At 46.3% G+C, this 21,333-nt stretch overlaps 1 protein-coding gene across 1 annotated transcript in view; it reads left to right on the top strand.

The window, feature by feature from the left end:
• Positions 1–21,333, top strand: part of LOC119975643 (adhesion G-protein coupled receptor G7-like) — a 96,128-nt gene that overhangs the window by 7,896 nt on the left and 66,899 nt on the right. Inside the window, exons 2-4 of the mRNA XM_038815424.1 lie at positions 11,971–12,372; positions 15,111–15,211; positions 17,947–18,102. Coding sequence (XP_038671352.1) covers positions 11,971–12,372; positions 15,111–15,211; positions 17,947–18,102 — 659 coding nt within the window. The remainder of the gene's footprint in view (positions 1–11,970; positions 12,373–15,110; positions 15,212–17,946; positions 18,103–21,333) is intronic.

Genomic DNA, 21,333 nt, shown 5'->3' on the forward strand with positions numbered 1-21,333 from the left:
GTCAAAAATTTCAATGGACAGCGGACTTTCAACAGGCATGTGGCTGCCTGAAAGCTGTGATAACCGATGCTCCTGTATTGGAGAATTGCAAGGGACTCTGTGGTCAGATTGAACTGAAGTATCTAACTTTAAAGAGAATTGCCGAGGTGTAGAGGAATGGATGGATCGTGCATTGACTTTCTTGTTCAAAGAGACTGTCAATCGAGAAGAATTTCGGTTGGAGGAAGAAGAACAAAGAAAGATGGATTATATTATTATACCTGTTTGCGTGTGTTGTTTTTTTTAAAAACAAAAAGGTATATTTACTGTGTACATTTCTTAGTGGATGGTGCAAAAGTGAAAAATGAAACCATCTTGAAGTTGATGGTATTTTTTCTTCTTGGGGGGAGGTGTCATGTGAGAGTACCTTTAAGAAATGGATGTTTAAGCAATGTACCTTTAAGAAATGGAGCAGCTCATATTACTGAGGTGATGTCAGAGGGTGGGGATAGCTGAGTTGAGCTCACTTCTGCTTTTGGTTTCACTTTGAGAGAGCAGCTAAAAAGTGTCTGGCTGGTTTGCTGTGAGTTGTTTGAAAGGAGAAAGCTGGTTTGAGGAGAAAGCTGGGTTTTGTTTGTGTGTTTTGCAAAAAGCTGCAGGAAGAAAACACAGAACTAGTCTGTTGATGTCTGATGGGATTATTTAGTGTTGTATTATTTTTGGGGTTATCTTTTAAGTAAGGGGGTGTTAAGTGATCCAATGTTTATTTAAAAGGTTAAGTTGAATTCATGGAATAAACATTGTTTTGTGTTTAAAAACCCACGTGTCCATAATTGTAATACCACACCTGGGGAACAGGCCGTCTGCTTCAAAAGCAACAATAAATTAAAGGGAGAGGTTGGTTGAAATCCATGATACATTTTGGGGTTCTGAAAACACCGCTCTCATAACAACAGTACTTTGCTTCCTGAAGTCAATAACCAGCTCTTTAGTTTTGCTGGCATTGAGGGAAAGATTTTTGTCACTGCATCACTCCACCAGGTTCTCTGTCCCCCTCCTGTATTCTGAATCATCGTTATTCGAGATCCGGCCCACTATGGTCGTATTGTCAGCAAACTTATAGATGGAGTTGGAACCATATTTTGCCACGCAGTCGTGTGTGTACAGGGAGTAGAGTAGAGGGCTACGTATGCAGCCTTGCGGGGCCCTGGTATTGAGGACTATTGTGGAGGAGGTGTTGTTGTTTATTCTTACTGATTGTGATCTGTGGGTCAGTTACAGAGTGAGGAGCCAAGTCCTAGGTTTTGGAGCTTTGATATGAGCTTGGCTGGGATTATGATATTGAAGGTGGAGCTGTGGTCAATAAATAGGAGTCTGATGAAGGAGTCCTTGTTGTCGAGGTGCTCTAGGGATGAGTGTCGGGCCAGGGAGATGGCATCTGCTGTGGACCGGTCTTTCCTTTCAATTCTGACATCATCCTCTGCAATTCTCCAGTTCCTCTATCGTGATTTTTGTAGTACCAAGGACAATAATATGCACTGCACAGGAACTAAATTCTGCCCGAGGTTCTATGTAAGTTTAACACAACTACCCTGGCTTCCAATTCTATTCCTCTAGAAATTAAAACCAATGCTTTGTTTGCATTGTAATGACTGTTTTCCTGCTTTGCTAATTTTAATGATTGGTGCATTTGTAACACTAGATCCCTCAACCCCATTTAAGCTCTCATTTTCTAAGGAGGATGATGCCTCCATGGGTGGCACGGTAGCACAGTGGTTAGCACTGTTGTCTCAAAGCGCCATGGACCACAGGTTTGATTTCAGCCTTGGGTGACTGCATGGGTTTCCTCCAGGTGCTCCGGTTTCCTCCCACAGTTCAAAGAGGTTCAGGTTAGGTGGATTGCCCATGATCAATGCATGGGGTTAGGGGGAATAGGGCAGGGTAGTAGGCTTAGGTAGAGTGCTCTTTTGGACGGTTGGTGTAGACTTGATGGACTGAATGGCCTCCTTCTGCAATGTAGGGATTCTCTGGATTCTATATTCTTCCCACTAAAATGCAATCTCATACTTACCTATATTGAAATTAAATTATCATTTACAAACCGATTCTGAAATGAATCTGATTAGTGGTCTTTTGAAAGTCACTTCATCTGCCCCAGTACCCAGGGCTACTCTATCTGTTCCCTCTCAAAAATATTCAATAAGTTTGGTCTAGTATAACCTTTATTTATGGAATCCACGCTGATTATTGATTGTTCCATTTTTCCATAACTACTTTGAATGTCGTATGTGTGTTATAATGATATAAGGGCACCAATCGCTCATAAGATATTGTGTAAAAAGATTGTGGGTTCATTTATTAATTCTATGCACATGTGGACAGAAAGCTTGAGGACATCATCAGAGCTGAAGATCTGTGGGCGCGATTCTCCGCCCCCCACGACGGGTCGGAGAATAGCGGGAGGGCATTCCCGACATTTTTCCCGCCCTCCCGCTATTCGCCCCCCCCCGCCCAACTCCCGACACGAATCGCTGCCGCCGTTTTTTTACGGCCGGCAGCGATTCACAGCTGATAGATGGGCCGAAGTCCCAGCCCTTTACGCTGTTTTTACGAACGGCAAACAGACCTGGTCTGGCCGTTCGTAAAAACGGCGGGAACAACTCGCTTTTTATAACCATGGCACCGATTGGCACGGCAGTACCACAGCCGTGCCAAGGGTGCCATGGGCCGGCGATCGGTGGTCACCGATCGCGGGCAGCGGGCCCGATGCCCGCGCACTATTTCTCCTTCCGCCGCCCCGCAGTATCCATTCGCGGGGCGGCTGAGGGGCATCCCGGCCCGCGCATGCGCGGGTTTTGCGCAAATACGCGATGACGTCATCCGCGCATGCGCGGGTTGGAGTCTTCCAATCCGCGCATGCGCGGCTGACGTCATATGACGCGTCAGCCGGCGCTAACTCCGGCAAGCGGGCTTAACGAAATTCGTTAAGCCCGTGATGCCGGAGCTTACGGCGTCGGGCTGCTAGCCCCGACCGGGGACCAGAATCGGTTCCCGGTCGGGAAGGGGCGCGCTGGCGTCAAACCCGCCCGGGTTTGACGCCAGCCTTACGATTTCTCCCATTTTGGGAGAATCGCGCCCTGTGTGTGTGTGTGTGCTTTGCTCCAGATGAAAGTCAAACTGAGGTTGGATCACATGACACACTTACCTTAAGTGTGCTGCTATCTCTTAAAGACAATGCTCTTTTTAAACTGGCTGAACAGTTGGTTCCCTTCACAACAGGACCAATTAAACAGAGAGAAAGAGAGCTATCTAGTTCTTCCACCTTGGGTTCTCCTGGAGGACGTTTTGCAAGGCAGGTGTAGTATAAAAGTAGGGAAGTCTGGAAGCAATTCAGGGATGGTTCTGAGCTGATTTCTAAGATGAGAGATTTGTCCTATAAGACCATAAGACCATAAGACATAGGAGTGGAAGTAAGGCCATTCGGCCCATCGAGTCCACTCCGCCATTCAATCATGGCTGATGGGCATTTCAACTCCACCTACCAGCATTCTCCCCGTAGCCCTTAATTCCTCGCGACATCAAGAATTTATCTATCTCTGCCTTGAAGCCATTTAGCGTCCCGGCCTCCACTGCACTCCGCGGCAATGAATTCCACAGGCCCACCACTCTCTGGCTGAAGAAATGTCTCCGCATTTCTGTTCTGAATTTACCCCCTCTAATTCTAAGGCTGTGCCCACGGGTCCTCGTCTCCTCGCCTAACGGAAACAGTTTCTTTGCGTCCACCCTTTCTAAGCCATGTATTATCTTGTAAGTTTCTATTAGATCTCCCCTTAACCTTCTAAACTCCAATGAATACAATCCCAGGATCCTCAGCCGTTCATCATACGTTAGACCCGCCATTCCAGGGATCATCCGTGTGAATCTCCGCTGGACACGCTCCAGTGCCAGTATGTCCTTCCTGAGATGTGGGGCCCAAAACTGGACACAGTACTCCAAATGGGGCCTAACCAGAGCCTTATAAAGGCTCAGTAGCACATCGCTGCTTTTATATTCCAACCCTCTTGAGATAAATGACAACATTGCATTCGCTTTCTTAATCACAGATTCAACCTGCATGTTTACCTTTAGGGAATCCTCGACTAGCACTCCCAGATCCCTTTGTACTTTGGCATTATGAATTTTCTCACCGTTTAGAAAGTAATCTATGCTTGGATTCTTTTTTCCAAAGTGCAAGACCTCACATTTTCTCACGTTGAATTGCATCAGCCATTTCCTGCACCACTCTCCCAAACTGTCTAGATCCTTCTGCAGCCTCCCCACTTCCTCAGCACTACCTGCCTGACCACCTAACTTCGTATCATCGGCAAACTTTGCTAGAATGCCCTCAATCCCTTCATCCAGATCATTAATATATATGGTGAACAGCTGCGGCCCAACACCGAACCCTGTGGGACACCGCTGGTCACCGGCTGCCATTCCGAAAAAGAACCTTTTATCCCAACTCTCTGCCTTCTGTCAGACAGCCAATCCTCAACCCATGCCAGTAGCTCACCTCGAACACCATGGGCCCTCATCTTACTCAGCAGCCTCCTGTATGGCACCTTATCAAAGGCCTTTTGGAAATCCAGATAGACCACGTCCACTGGGTTTCCCTGGTCTAACCTACTTGTCACCTCCTCAAAGAATTCTAGCAGGTTCGTCAGGCACGACCTCCCCTTACTAAATCCATGTTGACTTGTTCTAATCCGACCCTGCTCTTCCAAGAATTTAGAAATCTCATCCTTAACGATCGATTCTAGAATTTTACCAACAACCGAGGTTAGGCTAATTGGCCTATAATTTTCCATCTTTTGTCTTGATCCTTTCTTGAACAAGGGGGTTACAACAGCGATCTTCCAATCGTCCGGGACTTTCCCTGACTCCAGTGATTTTTGAAAGATCTCAACCAACGCTTCCGCTATTTCTTCAGCCACCTCTCTCAGAACTCTAGGGTGTAGCCCATCGGGGCCAGGAGATTTGTCAATTTTAAGACCTTTTAGCTTTTTTAGTACCATCTCTTTTGTAATGGCAACCATACTCAACTCAGCCCCCTGACCCTCTATAATTTTTGGGATATTACTCATGTCTTCCACTGTGAAGACAGATGCAAAGTACTTATTAAGTTCTCCAGCCATTTCCTCGTCTCCCATCACTAGCCTTCCGGAATCAGTTTGAATTGGCCCAATGTCTACTTTGGCCTGTCGTTTGTTTCTTATGTATTGAAAGAAACTTTTACTATCATTTCTTATATTACTGGCTAGCCTGCCTTCATATTTGATCCTCTCCTTCCTTATTTGTCTCTTTGTTAACCTCTGTTTGTTTTTGTAGCCTTCCCAATCTTCTGATTTCCCAGTGCTTTTGGCCACTTTATAGGATCTCTCTTTTTCTTTGATACATTTCCTGACCTCCTTTGTCAGCCATGGCTGTCTAATCCCTCCCCGGATAATCTTTCTTTTCTTGGGGATGAACCTCTGTACAGTGTCCTCAATTATGCATATAAACTCCTGCCATTTTTGCTCTGCTGTCTTCCCCACTAGGGTCTGCTTCCAGTCGATTTTCGCCAGTTCCTCTCTCATGGCCTTGTAATTACCTTTATTTAACTGTAACACCATTACATCCGATTTTGCCTTCTCTCTTTCAAACTGCAGACTGAACTCAACCATATTATGATCGCTGCTTCCTAAGTGTTCCCTTACTTTAAGATCTTTTATAAAGTCTGGTTCATTACATAGCACTAGGTCCAGAATAGCCTGCTCCCTTGTGGGCTCCATGACAAGCTGTTCCAAAAGCCATCTTGTAAGCATTCCATGAATTCCTTTTCTTTGGATCCACTGGCTACGTTATTTACCCAATCCACCTGCATATTGAAGTCCCCCATGATCACCGTGACCTTGCCTTTCTGACATGCCTTTTCTATTTCCCGGTACATGTTGCGCCCCTGGTCCTGACCACTGTTAGGAGGTCTGTACATAACTCCCATTATGGTTTTTTTGCCTTTGTGGTTCCTCAATTCTACCCACACAGACTCCACATCATCCGACCCTATGTCGTTTAGTGCCATAGATTTAATTTTGTTCTTAACTAACAAGGCAACCCCACCCCCTCGGCCCACCTGCCTGTCTTTTCGATAGGTTGTATATCCTTGGATGTTTAACTGCCAGTCCTGAACCCCCTGCAGCCATGTCTCTGTGATGCCTACCACATCATAATCATTCACGATGATCTGTGCCATTAGTTCGTCTACTTTGTTACAAATGCTACGAGCATTCAGGTAAAGTGCCTTAATGCTAACTTTCTTATCATTACAGATATTGGAAGTCGTAAGATGTCCAAAGTTATCCTTCCTTTTTGTTGAATTCCTAGTCTGCCTCAAGCTTAAATCCACCTGCCTACATGTTATCCTCCTGCGTATCTTGGCATTTAACTCCATGCTCCCTGTCGCTTTCACTTTACCTTCCCCCCAACTCAGAAGTTTAAAGTCCTACTGACCACCCTATTTATCCTCTTCGCTAGAACACTGGTTCCAGATCGGTTCAGGTGGAGCAGTTTGGGCCTGTCATAATATATACCAATATATCCTGGTGCAGACACACACTGATGGACACACACAGGGACCAATCAACATGTACAAACACCGCAGCCAATCACCAGTTAGAATACGCACACTATAAAGGCAGAGGGCACCACGGTTCCCGCTCATTCTGGATGCTGCCTCTGAGTGTAACAGGAACTTATTCAACCCAGCACGGACTCACAACACGTGCTGAGAGAATCAACTGGTTCAGACAAGCCTTAGGTCTCTAGTTCAAGTTAGCATTATCTAGACCCACAGTCATCGTGTGTTAGTTAGTTAGAAGTAGTTAATAAAATTGAGTTGAACCTTCATCTGTGTTGGAAGTGTCTGTTCATCTCTGAAGCCTACACAAGCCAACACAACAGGGCCTATATTCATGGGAGTTTAGAAGAATGAGAGGTGACCTTAATGAAACATTTAAGATTCTGATGGTGTTTGGTGGGATAAACGGTGAGGTAATATTTTCCCTCACGGTTACTTTAGAGGTAAAATTTACCGGCTGTTCATGTTGACGGGATATTCCGGTCCCACTGACGGTGCACCCACTCTCGGGTTTCCTGGTGATGAGTGGTGCATTCAGTGGAAAATTCTGTTGACAGCGGCAGGACCAGAAACTTCCGTTGGCGGGCTGCTTCTTCCGCCAAAAAAACCATGCGGCAGTTTGCGCAGAAAGTCCCACCCTAGATATACAATTAAAACCGTTTCAAAATAAGGGGTCTCCCATGTATGATAGAGATGAATAGGAAGTTATTCTCTCGGAAGGTCGTTAGTGTTTGGAATTAATTTCCCTGCTGAGGAGTGCAGATTACGGGCGGGATTCTCCGTCATCTAACACTGGAATCGGGAAACACGATTGGAGCGGAGAATTGCTTTTGACATCAAAATTGTAGTGGGCTCCGGTTTCACGCCAAATCGCAATTCATTGGTGCCTCAACGGCAGCATCAATGCGTCCCACTCCGCTGGTCGAGGGGCTTCTGCCCGAGCTGGGGGAGTAGTGGGGAGTGACCAGGAGGTGAGCTGTGGGGTCAGAGTGGACGGGCACAGAACACCATTGCTGCTGCTGACTGCCCACTGTGAACTTAGGGCCGCTGGTCGTATGGGTGTCTCTCCCCCCCCCCCCCCCCCCCCCAAGGTACCCTTTGACCCCAGTGACCCATCAGCGGGACTGGATGTGCTCCAGCACAACCAGTGCCATCTCGTTGGCTGTGATGAGTGCGTGTGGGGAGTGAAGTGTGTTTATGCGGCTGCCCTTTGTCAGCCTCCTGAATGCCAATCGCGGATCCGGCACCATTTCTCATTGGAATTGATTTTTTTCATGTAGCGCCCGTGCTAGCCCCTTAACAGACACTGAATCAGTCCAGATGTGGCGCCAGTTTTTCTGTCGTGCACGTCCACAAATTCTGCCCCGGCACCTCAGGAACGGAGAATCTCCCCGTGGGTTTTGAATATATTCAAGGCTGAGTTAGATAGCTTTTTGATTGACAAGGGAGTCAAGGGTTTTGGGGGATACAGGAAAGTGGAGTTAAGGCCACAACCAGATCAGCCAGGCTGGAGGAGTTGAATGGCCTACTCCTGCTACTATTTCTTATGTTCCTTTGTTCAAAGGCCAATTAATGGAATACAGCAGCATTCAGGACTGAAACTCCAGGTGCGATCTAACTGAAAGTATCATACCCAGGAGATTCCCTGGGTTTCCCACCGCTATCTAATGACTCTAAGGGCACAATCTAGCAGCCATGTCGTGGCGGGGTGCGAATCTGAGAGAGCCAGTTAGATTGTGGGAGAGTTGAATGGTTTCTAATCTAACCGGCTCCCTCCTGTTGGTGAGTTCTGGTTCCCACCGCAGTGTGGTGAGAAACCAATAATTGCCAATTAAGGCCAATCTCCATCCCATTAACGGAAAATACCCCTTATCTAACGGCCTCCCATGATTTAACCAGCTCCCCAGTGAGCAGTACGCGGGGCACAGGTTAGTACTGGCCCACACAAACGTGGACCAGGCATCACGGCACCTGGGGGTGATTTTCCTGACCAGCGGAGACCCCTGAGTGGTCAGAGGTAGGGCAGGGTGTCTCCCTCCCCCTGGAATGTGGGTACTGCCAAGGTGCCCGGGGTGGCACCGCAAAGCCGGCAGGAGAACTTCCAGAGTGCCAGGGTGGCAGTACCAGGGTGCCTGGATACCATGGTGGCACTGCCAAGTGTCAGGGCCTGAGGGAGGCTGTGCCCATGAAAGGAGGGTGGGGAGGCATTAAGTGTGGGGTGAGCCAGGTGGGTGTGCGGACCAGTACTGAACGGCACCCGGCTGTGGCCTCCCTGGGGAGGCCGGTAGGTCCAGGGAGGCCAGTAGATACTGGCTAAGTCTGCCTAAAAAGGTGCACGCCGTTTGATCACACCCAATTTGGGTGGGATTCTGATTACAGCACCCTGTGAGGTCTGGGCAGATCTCGTGTGGTGTAAAGGCTGCCGGGAAGCCCGTAGGAGGTCTCTCCCGGCATCTAGCGGCATCTTGCTCGAATGACAGGCGGCCATTAGATCGCACCATCCATAACATCCAGAATAGAAAAAGCTCCAATTTAAATGATGTCCATCTAGTTTAATGCTATCCCGCTGCATTGAACGGATGGGAAATCCCACCACTTGCCATAAATTATGACTCCAGTAAGTAGACAAGCGAAATAATTATAAGGAGACCATTGGGACTGTAAGTATGGTCTTGATAGTGCTATTCAGTGGTCCTTACTCACCAATAACCTGCTCACAGGTGCTTCGTTTGGATTTTTAAAAATAGTATTTTTATTTAAATTTTAGCATTTCAACATTTACAAAATATTACAACACAAAATAAAATAAACCCAACACAACACCCCACCCCTGCTCCCCCAGTCCCCCAATCAATCCCCTCCCAACGGGTGACGGTAACTAGTTCCCCGAAATGCAGAATAAACATCTCTTATGGAACCACTCATTTGCCCCTCCTAGGGCAATTGTCACCTTCACTAAATGCAGGAACTCCATTAGATTCCCCAGTCATGCCGAGGCACAGGGTAGATAAGTTGACTGCGAGCGATCAGTAAGATGAAGGCTAAAACATCTGCCCCAGCTCTCGTCTGCAACTCCAGCAGGTTTGATACCCCGAATATGTCCCCCAGGGGACCAGGCTCAAAGTCCACATGCAAGATCGCCGACATGGTGCTGAAGAATGACCTCCAAAATTCCTCCAATTTTGTGCAGGGCTAGAACATATATACGTGATTAGCTGGGTCCATCCCACTCTGTTCCCAAATATCCTCTATCCTCTCAAACAGCCGGCTCATCCTCGACTTTGTCAGGTGCACCCTGAGTATTTCCTTTCGCTGTATCAACCCTAGCCTCCCACACGAGCTGTGTCAACCCTCCGCACCACCTCGCAGCACAATCCCTCCTCCAGTACCAACCCCTGCTCCTCCTCTCACTTGGCCTTGACGTCCTTCGTACATCCTTATCTTCTTCCAAAATTCCCATAAACCGCCAAGACGACCCCTCCCTTCAACCCCATCACTTTTTCGCAAAGTCCCGCACCTACATGTCCCTAAAACATACGCCACGCAGGAACCCAAACTTCACCCCCAACTCCTTCAAACTTGTGAACCGGCCTTCCAAAAAGAAATTGCCTCCATATTTTCAGCGTGGTAACCACCACAGGACTCCTTGAATACCTCCCTGGGGCAAATGGGTGTGGCGCCGTTGCCAGCACCTGCAACCTCGACTCCTACAAGAACCTGCCTCCATCCTTACCCACAAAGCATCTGTCTCCCTATTCCAACCCTGCACCTTCTCCACATTTGCTGCCCAGTAACCCCCCCCCCCCCCACCCCGACTGTCGCCCCCTCTGAAGTACCATCTGCCTAATCCTAGCCACATTACCTGCCCAGACAAACGATGAAACCAACCTATCCACACCTTTAAAAATTGATGTCGGCAAAAAGACCGACAGGCACTGAAATAAAAATAAAAACCGTGGCAAAATATTCACCTCCATCGCCTGGACCCGACTTCCAATGACAGGAGAAGACTGTCCTACCTCAGTAGATCTGCCTCTTTCACAATGTTTCTTTTTTCCTAAGTGACTACATGCACCCCGTGATGGTATAATCTGTAGGTGCACTGACTCTTTAAATCAAATATTTCCAGACTACCTGAACTATGTATAGCAGGCAATGAGAGTTCACACTCTCATGGTACCACACTGTTTCCAGAGGTTCTGAATTGCAGTTTTCCTGAAGCGTAGGTGATTACACAGAAAACGCTTGTGAATTAAGGAGCTGAGTGAAGTCACTTCATTAATACAGTATGTACATTGAAAACAGTGCCTGGACTTACTTGGCCACTCTGTCAGGTAAAATTGAACCTTATCCTGAACTGTGGCAGTTCTTGGGGTGGTGAAGTTTTCATGAAGCCTCCCTTCATGGGTCTTTCTGCTCCCAAGGTGCTTGTTGTTGTTTCCTTTTAGTTCTTATTTTAGCCAATAACATTGATAGAATCTGGAAGCCCTTTGTGCTGCACAACCTCCATGGCTGCTGATTCTTCAGAATTTCTTCATTGTCAGACCATAAGACATAGGAACAGCGGTAGGCTATTCGACCCATCGACATTTTCTCCTCCATTCAATGAGATCACTGCTGATCTGATATAATAATCCTCATCTCCATTTCCCCACCTTATCCCAATGACCCTCTGTTTCCCTGACTGATTAAATATCTTTCTATCTCAGCCTTAAACATAGTTAATGACTGAGCCTGTACAGCTCTCTGTGGGAAAGACTTTCATAGATTCACTACCCTCTGAGATAATAATATTCCTCCTCATCTTTGTGCCTAGAGTTCTCAAAAAAATCATATCCCTTAGGAGCAGTTAATTGATAACGTTTATTATTGCTCCGAAACCATCTCATGTACCGGATCAGAGCAACTGGTGGATAAATTGAAGCTTTAGCTGTGGAATCACTGAGCGGTTGTAAGTTGCTGATATGCCAACCGGAAGAAAATCCATCTTTCTATCTCTCTCCATACCAGAGTTGCACTGCTGGAGATCACTTCAAAAGGAGCAAGCTCCCAATTGGAAAGTGCCAACAGCTGACAGGCCACTTGGCTGCAATGGCTCATTAACCGAGTTCACTTCTTTACGATTGCTGCTGAGAGTCGCTATAAGTCAGCTTCTGGTGCAATGTGTATTACGATTGGACAGACCGTCGGAATATTGAAATTTCACTTCAGCCGAGTGCTGCAATACAAAAGTCAGATCTTATGCATGATTGCCATTTGCTACATGTTGTACAATTTTGTGTTTTGGAAAGGACTCATGCTCAGTAATGTTTACATTTTTTCATCTTGTCTTCTAGAGACTACACAAGCTCCTACAATAACAATAGCTTCAAAGTCAACAACTCCAAACCTAACAATTTCAACTCCAATGCAAACAACACCACAGCAAACAATTACGCCAACATCAACTCCAACAACAACAACTCCAACAACAACAACCCCAACAACAACAACTCCAACAACAACAACCCCAATAACAACAACTCCAACAACAACAATAACCCCAACAACAACAACTCCATCAGTAACGTCCATGCCAACTTCAGCTTTGCCCTTAAGAACCACCACCAGAACTTGGACAACAACTCCAAAGGATCCATGTAACCCTAATCCATGTAAAAATAATGGGAGCTGCATTGTGACAAATGAATATGTTTGTATTTGCCCTTCCGATTGGACAGGAATAGACTGCAGTGAAAGTAAGTATGTAAATCAGTATGTTTTAAAAAGAGGTCAGGTTTTGCGGTTCCTTTGTTTTAAATTGTTCTCTCTTCTTTTATGTCAGTTGATTTCAATTTCTAAATGAATTCCGAACAATTCCACTGTTAAAGCTATAACCATGACTGACATATTTCAGAAGAAAATTAATACCATTGTAATCATTGTTGCTTACGGAAATAACAAAAGTCTCCCCCTGCATTTGTCTCTGCTCTCTGAATTTGTTCTTTGCTGCCCTCTTGTCATCTTCCCGTTTGTCACTCTCTCGGGATACCCCTCACACAGTTTTGTCATTGTGGTTATTTATCTGCATGTCTCTGACTGTTTCGCATTTATCCCTTCAGCGTTTATATAATTTTGCTTCTTTCTTCTTCGATCGACTGCAGGGGGCCGGCCCCTGTAGCGCTAACAATTATACTCAAAGACGAGAGACTAGTACAATAGAGGCTTTATTGCTGTGCGATGCTATTCCTCCATCTACAACTGTAGACTAGGGTCTGAGTGACTCACACGCATATTTATACACAAGCTCCCTGTGGGCGGAGCTAGCCGGCAGGGGCTTACTGGAGGAACCTGTATTACAGGTACAGGCATACATCCCCCTACTGCAAGTACACATCACTACAGTGGTTATATCACCACAGCCCCCACAGTGTGCTATGGTAAAACTGCCTGCATAGTGTGCACGATCCCCCTATAAGACTGCATTGTGACAAACGTATCGGTGCTATCAACTGAATACCTACGCCAGGTTGTGATTACCAATGTGTCTTGCAAAGCTTGTACTTGGAATAACGATACCAGGGGCTGGAATTCTCTGACCGTGCGCTGGCGGTGGGATTCTCTGGCCCCGCCTGCAGTGCAGCCCCGCCCACGGCTTTCTCGACAGCATGGGGTGGCATCAATGGGAAATCCTGTTAACAGTGGTGGGAGCAGAGTTGCCACCAGCAAACGGCGCACCACCTTCCACTTCCGAGAAACACCTTGCTGCAGGGGTGGGGTGGGGTGGGGGGGGGGGGGGGCAGAAGAATCCTGCCCCAGATCTCTAAGAGCTTCAAACAATTTACATGCATGTTTGTTTGAGAACTTTGCTTGTTTCATACTTTGATCTCTGAGCCCTGAGATCCTGATGGCTCGATTGTGTGTAAACGCAATGGATTTTCTAAGTAGTTTGGAAATTTGAGTTACTCAGGATATGAGAGTTTTATACTTCATTTAATATACCCCACATTTCACCAAAATGTACAAGAATGAATGAAATGGCCAACCTTAAAGCAGACAGACTAGGATGACATTATAGGCTTGAAATTTCATTATTACCCTTCTAGGATTTGATCATTTAAATTTCTGCATTATGTAAAAGAGAGATTGGGACCAGAGTGAGGGCATCACCATACTTTAAAAAAGATGTGAATAAAGCAGACAAAGGCCTTCTGCTATTGGCTGTTAAAAGAGTGGATTTCTTTACAGCTCACCTCTGGTGGGTGCCTAGCTCATTCCCAGTGTAACACAAACACCCACTGCACTCAGTGCAGTAGCTATCTCCCCGTTATCAGGCAGATCAGAAACAAATGCCTCCAGAATTTACCAGGAGATGAATCTTTGGAGTTTTGGGCCTATCATTATTTAATTGACTTAGCTATGTTTGTGGACAGTGAAGCATAAAATTGTCAATTAACATTTACTCACAGTGGAGTAATACCGACTTGGTACTGAGGGGTAGCTGGTGCTCATGGCAACGTACTAAGTATGAATTAGTATCGTCAGGAGAATGAGTAATGGAGATGGGGGTAAAATCTATCTAATTCTCATTCAGTATGGTCAAGGACATAAGTTGGAAATGATTGAAAATCTTACTGAGGAATTAGTTTCTCTCCCCAGATGCAGTCTGTGAGAAATCTACATACCATTTTAATAATGGTCTTAATGTGACATTTGACAAGATTCAGTTGGGGTCGATTGGATTTTCAAGAGAGATTTGTCTTGAAAACACTCTAAATGGTATGCAAATTGAATTCACCATTTACCCTATACAGTACTTCTAACTTTCTTCTATACTGGTACAATTAGTTATTTACTTGATTGTTGTTTACCTGCCTATTATAGTCCTCATTTTATTTCTGATTTATTACCCCTCTTATCCATGTTTCTGAATGAAAATAATCTGTTCCCTGATTCTCACCCATTTCTGACTGGAGTTGCCTCTCTGGTGGTCAGAACTCTTCCTGATGGAGCTGAGAATTTCTGATATTTGATACTTTTGTGAAACCTGTAATTTCTGCTGGCTGCATGGAGTTTGAATTCAGTGTGGGTGAAGGAAAAATCAAATGATCAGATTTAATTAAAAACTCCAGAGGAAATGACAAAGAATGTCTCAGGCCACAATCTTCATTGTTATTTGCTCTCTTCGAAAATGAAGAAATAGCAAAGGGGCTGGATTCTCCAGCCTGTCAGCCGCCTGTTTCTTGGTGGCACCATTCGCTGACCGCGGAGTTCTCTACTCCTGCCCCTTGTCAATGGGATGTCCCATTGAAGCCATCCCACACCGCCGGGAAACCCCCAGGTGGGGATGCACTAGAGGTAGGAAAAGTGGATCGATACAGCCGGAGAATTCCAGCCATGTCTCTCAATTTTTGTGAATGTTTTTGGCAACAATTTCAAATGGTTGTATCAAATTTAATTAACACAATGACATTTATTACCTTTTATTGTTTATAAGCTGGATCATCACTTGCAACACGACACTGTATGCACAATGGAAGCTTGAAACTGAGTACGCCAGAGGAATTTGATTGTTGTATGAATCTGCAGGATGTTTTGGTAAGGCAATATCAAACCATAAGCAATAAATTAATATAAACAAGATTAAACATAATATTCTTTTTGATATATATTGTTGGGGAAGCAGTTATAGTTCGAGGTCGATTTTAACAATCCATTTGCCTAGGTGGCATGGTGGTGCAGTGGTTAGCACTGTGCCTCATGCGGCGAGGACCCAGGTTCGCTCCCGGCCCCGAGTCACTCTCTGTGTGGAGTTTGTACACTCTCCTCGTGTCTGAGTGGGTCTCACCCCCACAACCCAAGATGTGCATAGTAGGTGGACTGGCCACGCTAAATTGCCGCTTAATTGGAAAAAAAAGAATTGGGCACTCTAAATTTATTTTTTTTAGATCCATTTGTCTGCTTCAGCTGAAGCAATGCAAATGGTTATGATAGCACTGAGAATGGATCTTTCAAGGTGGAAGTTCAGTGTAATGATGATGGTCTGACTTAATAAGTTTGCAGACGACACAAAGGTTGGTGGAATTGCGGATAGCGATGAGGACTGTCAGAGGATACAGCAGGATTTAGATCGTTTGGAGACTTGGGCGGAGAGATGGCAGATGGAGTTTAATACAGACAAATGTGAGGTAATGCATTTTGGAAGGCCTAATGCAGGTAGGGAATATACAGTGAATGGTAGAACCCTCAAGAGTATTGAAAGTCAGAGAGATCTAGGTGTACAGGTCCACAGGCCACTGAAAGGGGCAACACAGGTGGAGAAGGTAGTCAAGAAGGCAAATGGCATGCTTGCCTTCATTGACCGACGCATTGAGTATAAGAATTGGTAAGTCATGTTGCAGCTGTATAGAACCTTAGTTAGGCCACACTTGGAGTAGTGTTCAATTCTGGTCGCCACACTATCAGAAGGATGTGGAGGCTTTAGAGAGGGTGCAGAAGAAATTTACCAGGATGTTGCCTGGTATGGAGGGCATTATCTATGAGGAGCGGTTGAATAAACTCCGTTTGTTCTCACTGGAACGACGGAGGTTGAGGGGCGACCTGATAGAGGTCTACAAAATTATGAAGGGCATAGACAGAGTGGATAGTCAGAGGCGTTTCCCCGGGGTAGAGGGGTCAATTACTAGGAGGCATAGGTTTAAGGCGCAAGGGGCAAGGTATAGAGTAGATGTACGAGGCAAATGATTTACACAAAGGGTAGTGGGTGCCTGGAACTCGCTGCCGGAGGAGGTGGTGGAAGCAGGGACGATAGTGACATTTAAGGGGCATCTTGACAAATACATGAATAGGATGGGAACAGAGGGATACGGACCCAGGAAGTGTAGAAGATTGTAGTTTAGTCGGGCAGCATGGTCGGCACGGGCTTGGAGGGCCGAAGGGCCTGTTCCTGTGCTGTACTTTTCTTTGTTCTTTGTTCTTTGTTCTTTGGATGCCTGCAGTCACAATTTAAGTTGTCGAACAAATGGTCAAATCATCCCTGGCCAGTCCCCAAGTTGCTGAGTGTTGTCCAGATTTTCTGTGGAAAGTTTCAATCTGGAATTTCACCACTTGTGTCAGGTTGCTGCCCCTGTCCTTCTGGATGGTAGTGGTTGTGGGTTTGGAAGGTGCTGTTTAAGGAGCTTTAGTGAGTTCCTGCAGTGCATCTTATAGATAGTACATACTGCTGCCACTATTTGTCGATGGTGGAGGAAGTGATTGTTTGTGGATGGGGTGCCAATCAAGCGAGCCGCTTTGTCCTAGATGGCATCAAGCTTCTTGAGTGTTGTTGGAGCTACACTCATCCAGGCAAGAGGAAGAGCATTCTATCACAAACTTGTGTCTGACCCAAATTGAGCAGCAATACTCTGCTGTTGGGAAATCAGAGTGAGTGAAGCAGTGAGTAGTGTGTTGGCTCTGCTGGTGAACTTATGATGGAGGAAAGATTATTGATAAAGCAGCAGATGATGGTTGGGCCTAGGGTACTTCCTTGAAGAACTCTGGCAGTAGGGGGTCTGAGATGACTGACCTGCACCAAACACAACCATCTTCCTTCGTGCTAGATGTGAGTCGCACCATTGGAGCATTTTCCTCCTGATTCCCATTTACTTCAATTTTACAAGGGCCCTTGATGCAAACAGTCGTGTTGTGGTGTTTGTCTCTTTAAAAGAATACAGCAGAAGAGGGTCATCTGACTTGAGGGCCCAATGTCCCATCTGTGATGCTGGGGTTCTCAGGAGGAGACCAGGTTGAATCATCCACTTCACATTTCTGGCTAAAGGTCGTTGCAAATGCTTCAGCCTTTTTTCTTTCACTTTGCCATCAATCAAGATTGGGATGTTAATTGAGTTTGGCTTTAGTTGCTTAATTGCCCACCATTATTTACCATTGAATGTGACAGGACTGCAGGAATTATCATGACATAAAATTTACTTTCATCTTGTTCCAGTTCTAATGGAGATTATTTCCTGAAATGGAAACATTAAAAAAAGATAAATCGAGAGTACCCAATTTGTTTTTTCCAATTAAGAGGCAATTTAGTGTGGCCATTCCAGCTAGCCTGCACATCTTTGGGTTGTGGGGGCGAAACCCATACAGACACATGGGAGAATGTGCAAACTCCACACGGATAGTGACCCAGAGACGGGATTGAACCTGGGATCTCGCTGACGATAGGAAGCAATGCTAACCACTGTGCCACCGGGGTGCCCGGAAACATTTTTATTTTTATTTGCTGTTAAACCTGCTGTGCATTTCTAGAAGGTTTTGATTTTCTTTCAACTTTTTCTTTTGCACAGAGTCTTTTGAATGACTCCAGTATCAAAAAGGAGAAAGCTGCAAGTCAAGTTGTGAATCTGACAAAAAATCCACAAAAATTAACTGTGGCTAGCGTTGCCTCAACCACAGACATTCTGACGACAATAATGGAGGATCCAATTGCATTAAAAATAGAGGTCAGTTCTATTTAGTTAAAATATGAAAAGATCATGGCGCGATTTAATAGCCTCATTGCGTCCGACTTGGTGTTGTGACGAAATTGTTGAATTTCACGAAAGGCCTCTCGCACGCACTGGACGAGATCCAGATCAGCATATTGAAAAGAGCATTAAATGTGCATTCGCAAGATTCTCCTGGCAGCTGGAAACTAATAGCCTCTCCATTGAGTCTTTGCCAGAGCCCCGTTCAGTACTGGTTTCCACAAACCATGAGGCAGTGTTCCTGGGGGCCTCCCCGAGGTTGGGGGGTGGGGGGAAGGATCAAAAATGGAGGGGGGTGGTTGCTGAAATGGGGGGCAGGAGAAGGTCAGGACAGCCATACAAAATGGCACCCCGATCTGCGAGGTGTTTGCCAGCAGGAAATGACTCTAAGTGTGGCATCTGACCTTTGTGGTTGCAAAGGACTATTAAGGTTTGAGACTGCATAGGGGACATGAAACAGAGATCTCCTACTTATCAGGCTTTTGGAAAGAATGACTTCAGCCACATGAGGGTCTTACACATATGTCATTGAACATCCGAGAAGACTGAAGAAATTGGTATAATGGTATGGGAGATTGAAGCTCAGTAATGAAAATCCTGGGAACAACCATCGCAGAAGAGGACGCTGAGTCAGTGGCTTGGAGACCAGTGAAGTTCTGTTAGTGTGATAGTTGAGTTTGATTCGTGAGTTGAGTAATGTTTATTAGTATATTGAATTAAAGAATCTGTGACAAAATAGTCTGTGTGACATTTATCAAATTTAAAGTCTGTGTGATATATTAGTACAAATAAAGGGCGCGATTCTCCGCAAACGCGGAGAGTCGTGAAGGCTGCCGTGAAACCGCCCATGTTTCCCGGCAGCCTCCGCGCCCCCTCCCGGGACCCGATTCTGCTCCCCGGTCGGGGCTAGCAGCGGGGCCCCGTGAACCTTGGCATCGCGGGCTTAGCGAAATTCAGTAAGCCCACGTGCCAAAGTTAACGCCGGCTGATGCGCACGATGACGTCAGCTGCGCATGCGTGAAACCCGCGCATGCGTGGGCCATCATGCCCCTCAGCCGCCCCGCGGACTGATCCAGCGGGGCGGCGGAGGAACAAAGAGTGCGCGGGGTTTGGACCCGCTGCCCGCGATCGGTGCCCACCGATCGCGGGCCCATGGCACCCTTGGCACGGCCGTGGTGCGGCCGTGCCAATCGGTGCCATGGTTACCCAGAACGGCACTTTGCGGCCGTTTTCACGAACGGTGAGAGCAGGTGTGTTGCCGTTCGTGAAAACGGCCGTAAAGGCCTGGGAAATCGGCCCATCGGCTAGGGGAGAATTGCTGCTCGCCGTAAAAGCGGCGAGCAGCGATTCGTGTTGGGGGGCGGGCGTGGGGGGAGAATAGTGGGAGGTCGGGAAAAATGTCGGGAAAGCCCTCCCGCTATTCTCCGACCCATCGTGGGGGGCGAAGAATCGCGCCCAAAGAGTCTTTAAGTGAATACTACCAGTCTTATGCAGTTTGTGTGACATGTCAGTTGTGAACCCTTAAGGAATAGAGACGTGAACACCAGGCTGTGATGAGGGAGCACACAGGACAAGCTTGCAATGGTATGTGTGCAAGTAACCTGGGAAAACCTGCAATAACTAGTTCAGTTTTGTCCTACATTATTTGGTCCACAGGAAGATATGTGTTTATCCTGAAATTGAGAGTGTTGGTCACTGTTATAATCCACACAGGTCTCATGGGGTAGGGATGATACACTACCCAGTGGAGCTTGCAGAATACAAGCTCCCCTGATAAGGGCGAACCTTAACACAGTCCATGTGCTGTTGTATAAATAGCATCAGCCAGTTTTGCACCGACCAGAGTGATACATCATCACTAATAGACGATGAGTGATAAACGCAACTGAGGCTTTAATACACATAACAGCAAGCCTCCTGCCTCTGGGCCCGAACTGGGTCCAGAGGCGGAGACTTGAAACTTTTATATAGAAGCCCCGAGGGGAGAAGCCACAGGCAGAGCCAGCCTGGACAAGCCCATGCATGTACAATACAGCACAGTGAATATAATACAATAAACACAATAACGTGGTTTACCACACAGAGAGGACTATTGGAGCTGTACATCATAGCTGACATGTGAAATAAATAAGTTAGTGTTTTCTCTACAACTCGGTGTGAGCTTCTTTTGTTGCCCCTTACAAAACTGGCGATGAGGATAAAGGCTGGTTCGCTGTCAACACTGCTGAACAATCTCCCATTTCTCTTGATGCAGGTTGGAGATTTTACTTTTCTTTTGAGCCATTTGGATGTGTTTGATGCCAGACTGGAAGATTGCAATCAGTACGCACAGAGGTTGCAGTAGTTTTTCACAGCCAATAATATCGCAGAGAACGACGGATGGTAGTAATTTTGCTTACTGCCTGTGGTGCGCATACATTCAGAATAATACACTAGCCTTACCTATGCAGCAGCCACAGGCGGTAAAACCTTCGATGAGCTTGTGGAGTTAGTGGGGAACCATCTTAATCCAACCCCGTTGGTAATAGTACAGGGGTATCGGTTTAATACTGCTGAAAGAACCCTGGGTGAGTCCATCACCGAGTTTTTATCAAGACTGCGAAAAATTGCTGAGTTCTGTGCATATGGCGCCACCTTATCTGAGATTCTATGGGACTATTTGGTTTGCGACATTAACAATGCGGCCTTGCAGAAAAAGCTTCCTAACTTTGCAACAGGCTGTCCAAAAATGCACGGTCCCGCAAAAGCGGAAAATGAGGGGTGCAGGAGATGAAAGGAATGGACGTGAATGCCTTGGGGCATGCCCCCCCCCATCCTGGCCACCCCCCCCCCCCCCCACCACCCGTCCTGCCCCCTTGCCCAGGACCGAGCATCGTAAAGGCTGGCCATGGTGGCTGACGTAATACTTAACATGTTAAATAAATAAGTTTATGTTTTCTCTTCAACTCCCTTTGTGTGGACCTACTTTGGTTGCTCTTCACAAAAGTAATGAACATTGAACTGCGAGATGCAAATGATGTGGCCTGTCGCGGAACAACTATGCCAGTTAAAATAGGGGCACAGTGACTTTGACAGTTCAACGTTTTTATGGCAGACATGAAGTTCATCACCAGCCCAGAACACATAGGGGCAACATTCATTAAGACCTAAAAGCAGATGGGGAAACTGCGATGTTCAAACATCATGATATTGAAATGATTACACCAG

This window comes from Scyliorhinus canicula, chromosome 13 (genome assembly GCF_902713615.1).
Source record: "Scyliorhinus canicula chromosome 13, sScyCan1.1, whole genome shotgun sequence".
NCBI classification, from domain to species: Eukaryota; Metazoa; Chordata; class Chondrichthyes; order Carcharhiniformes; family Scyliorhinidae; genus Scyliorhinus; species Scyliorhinus canicula.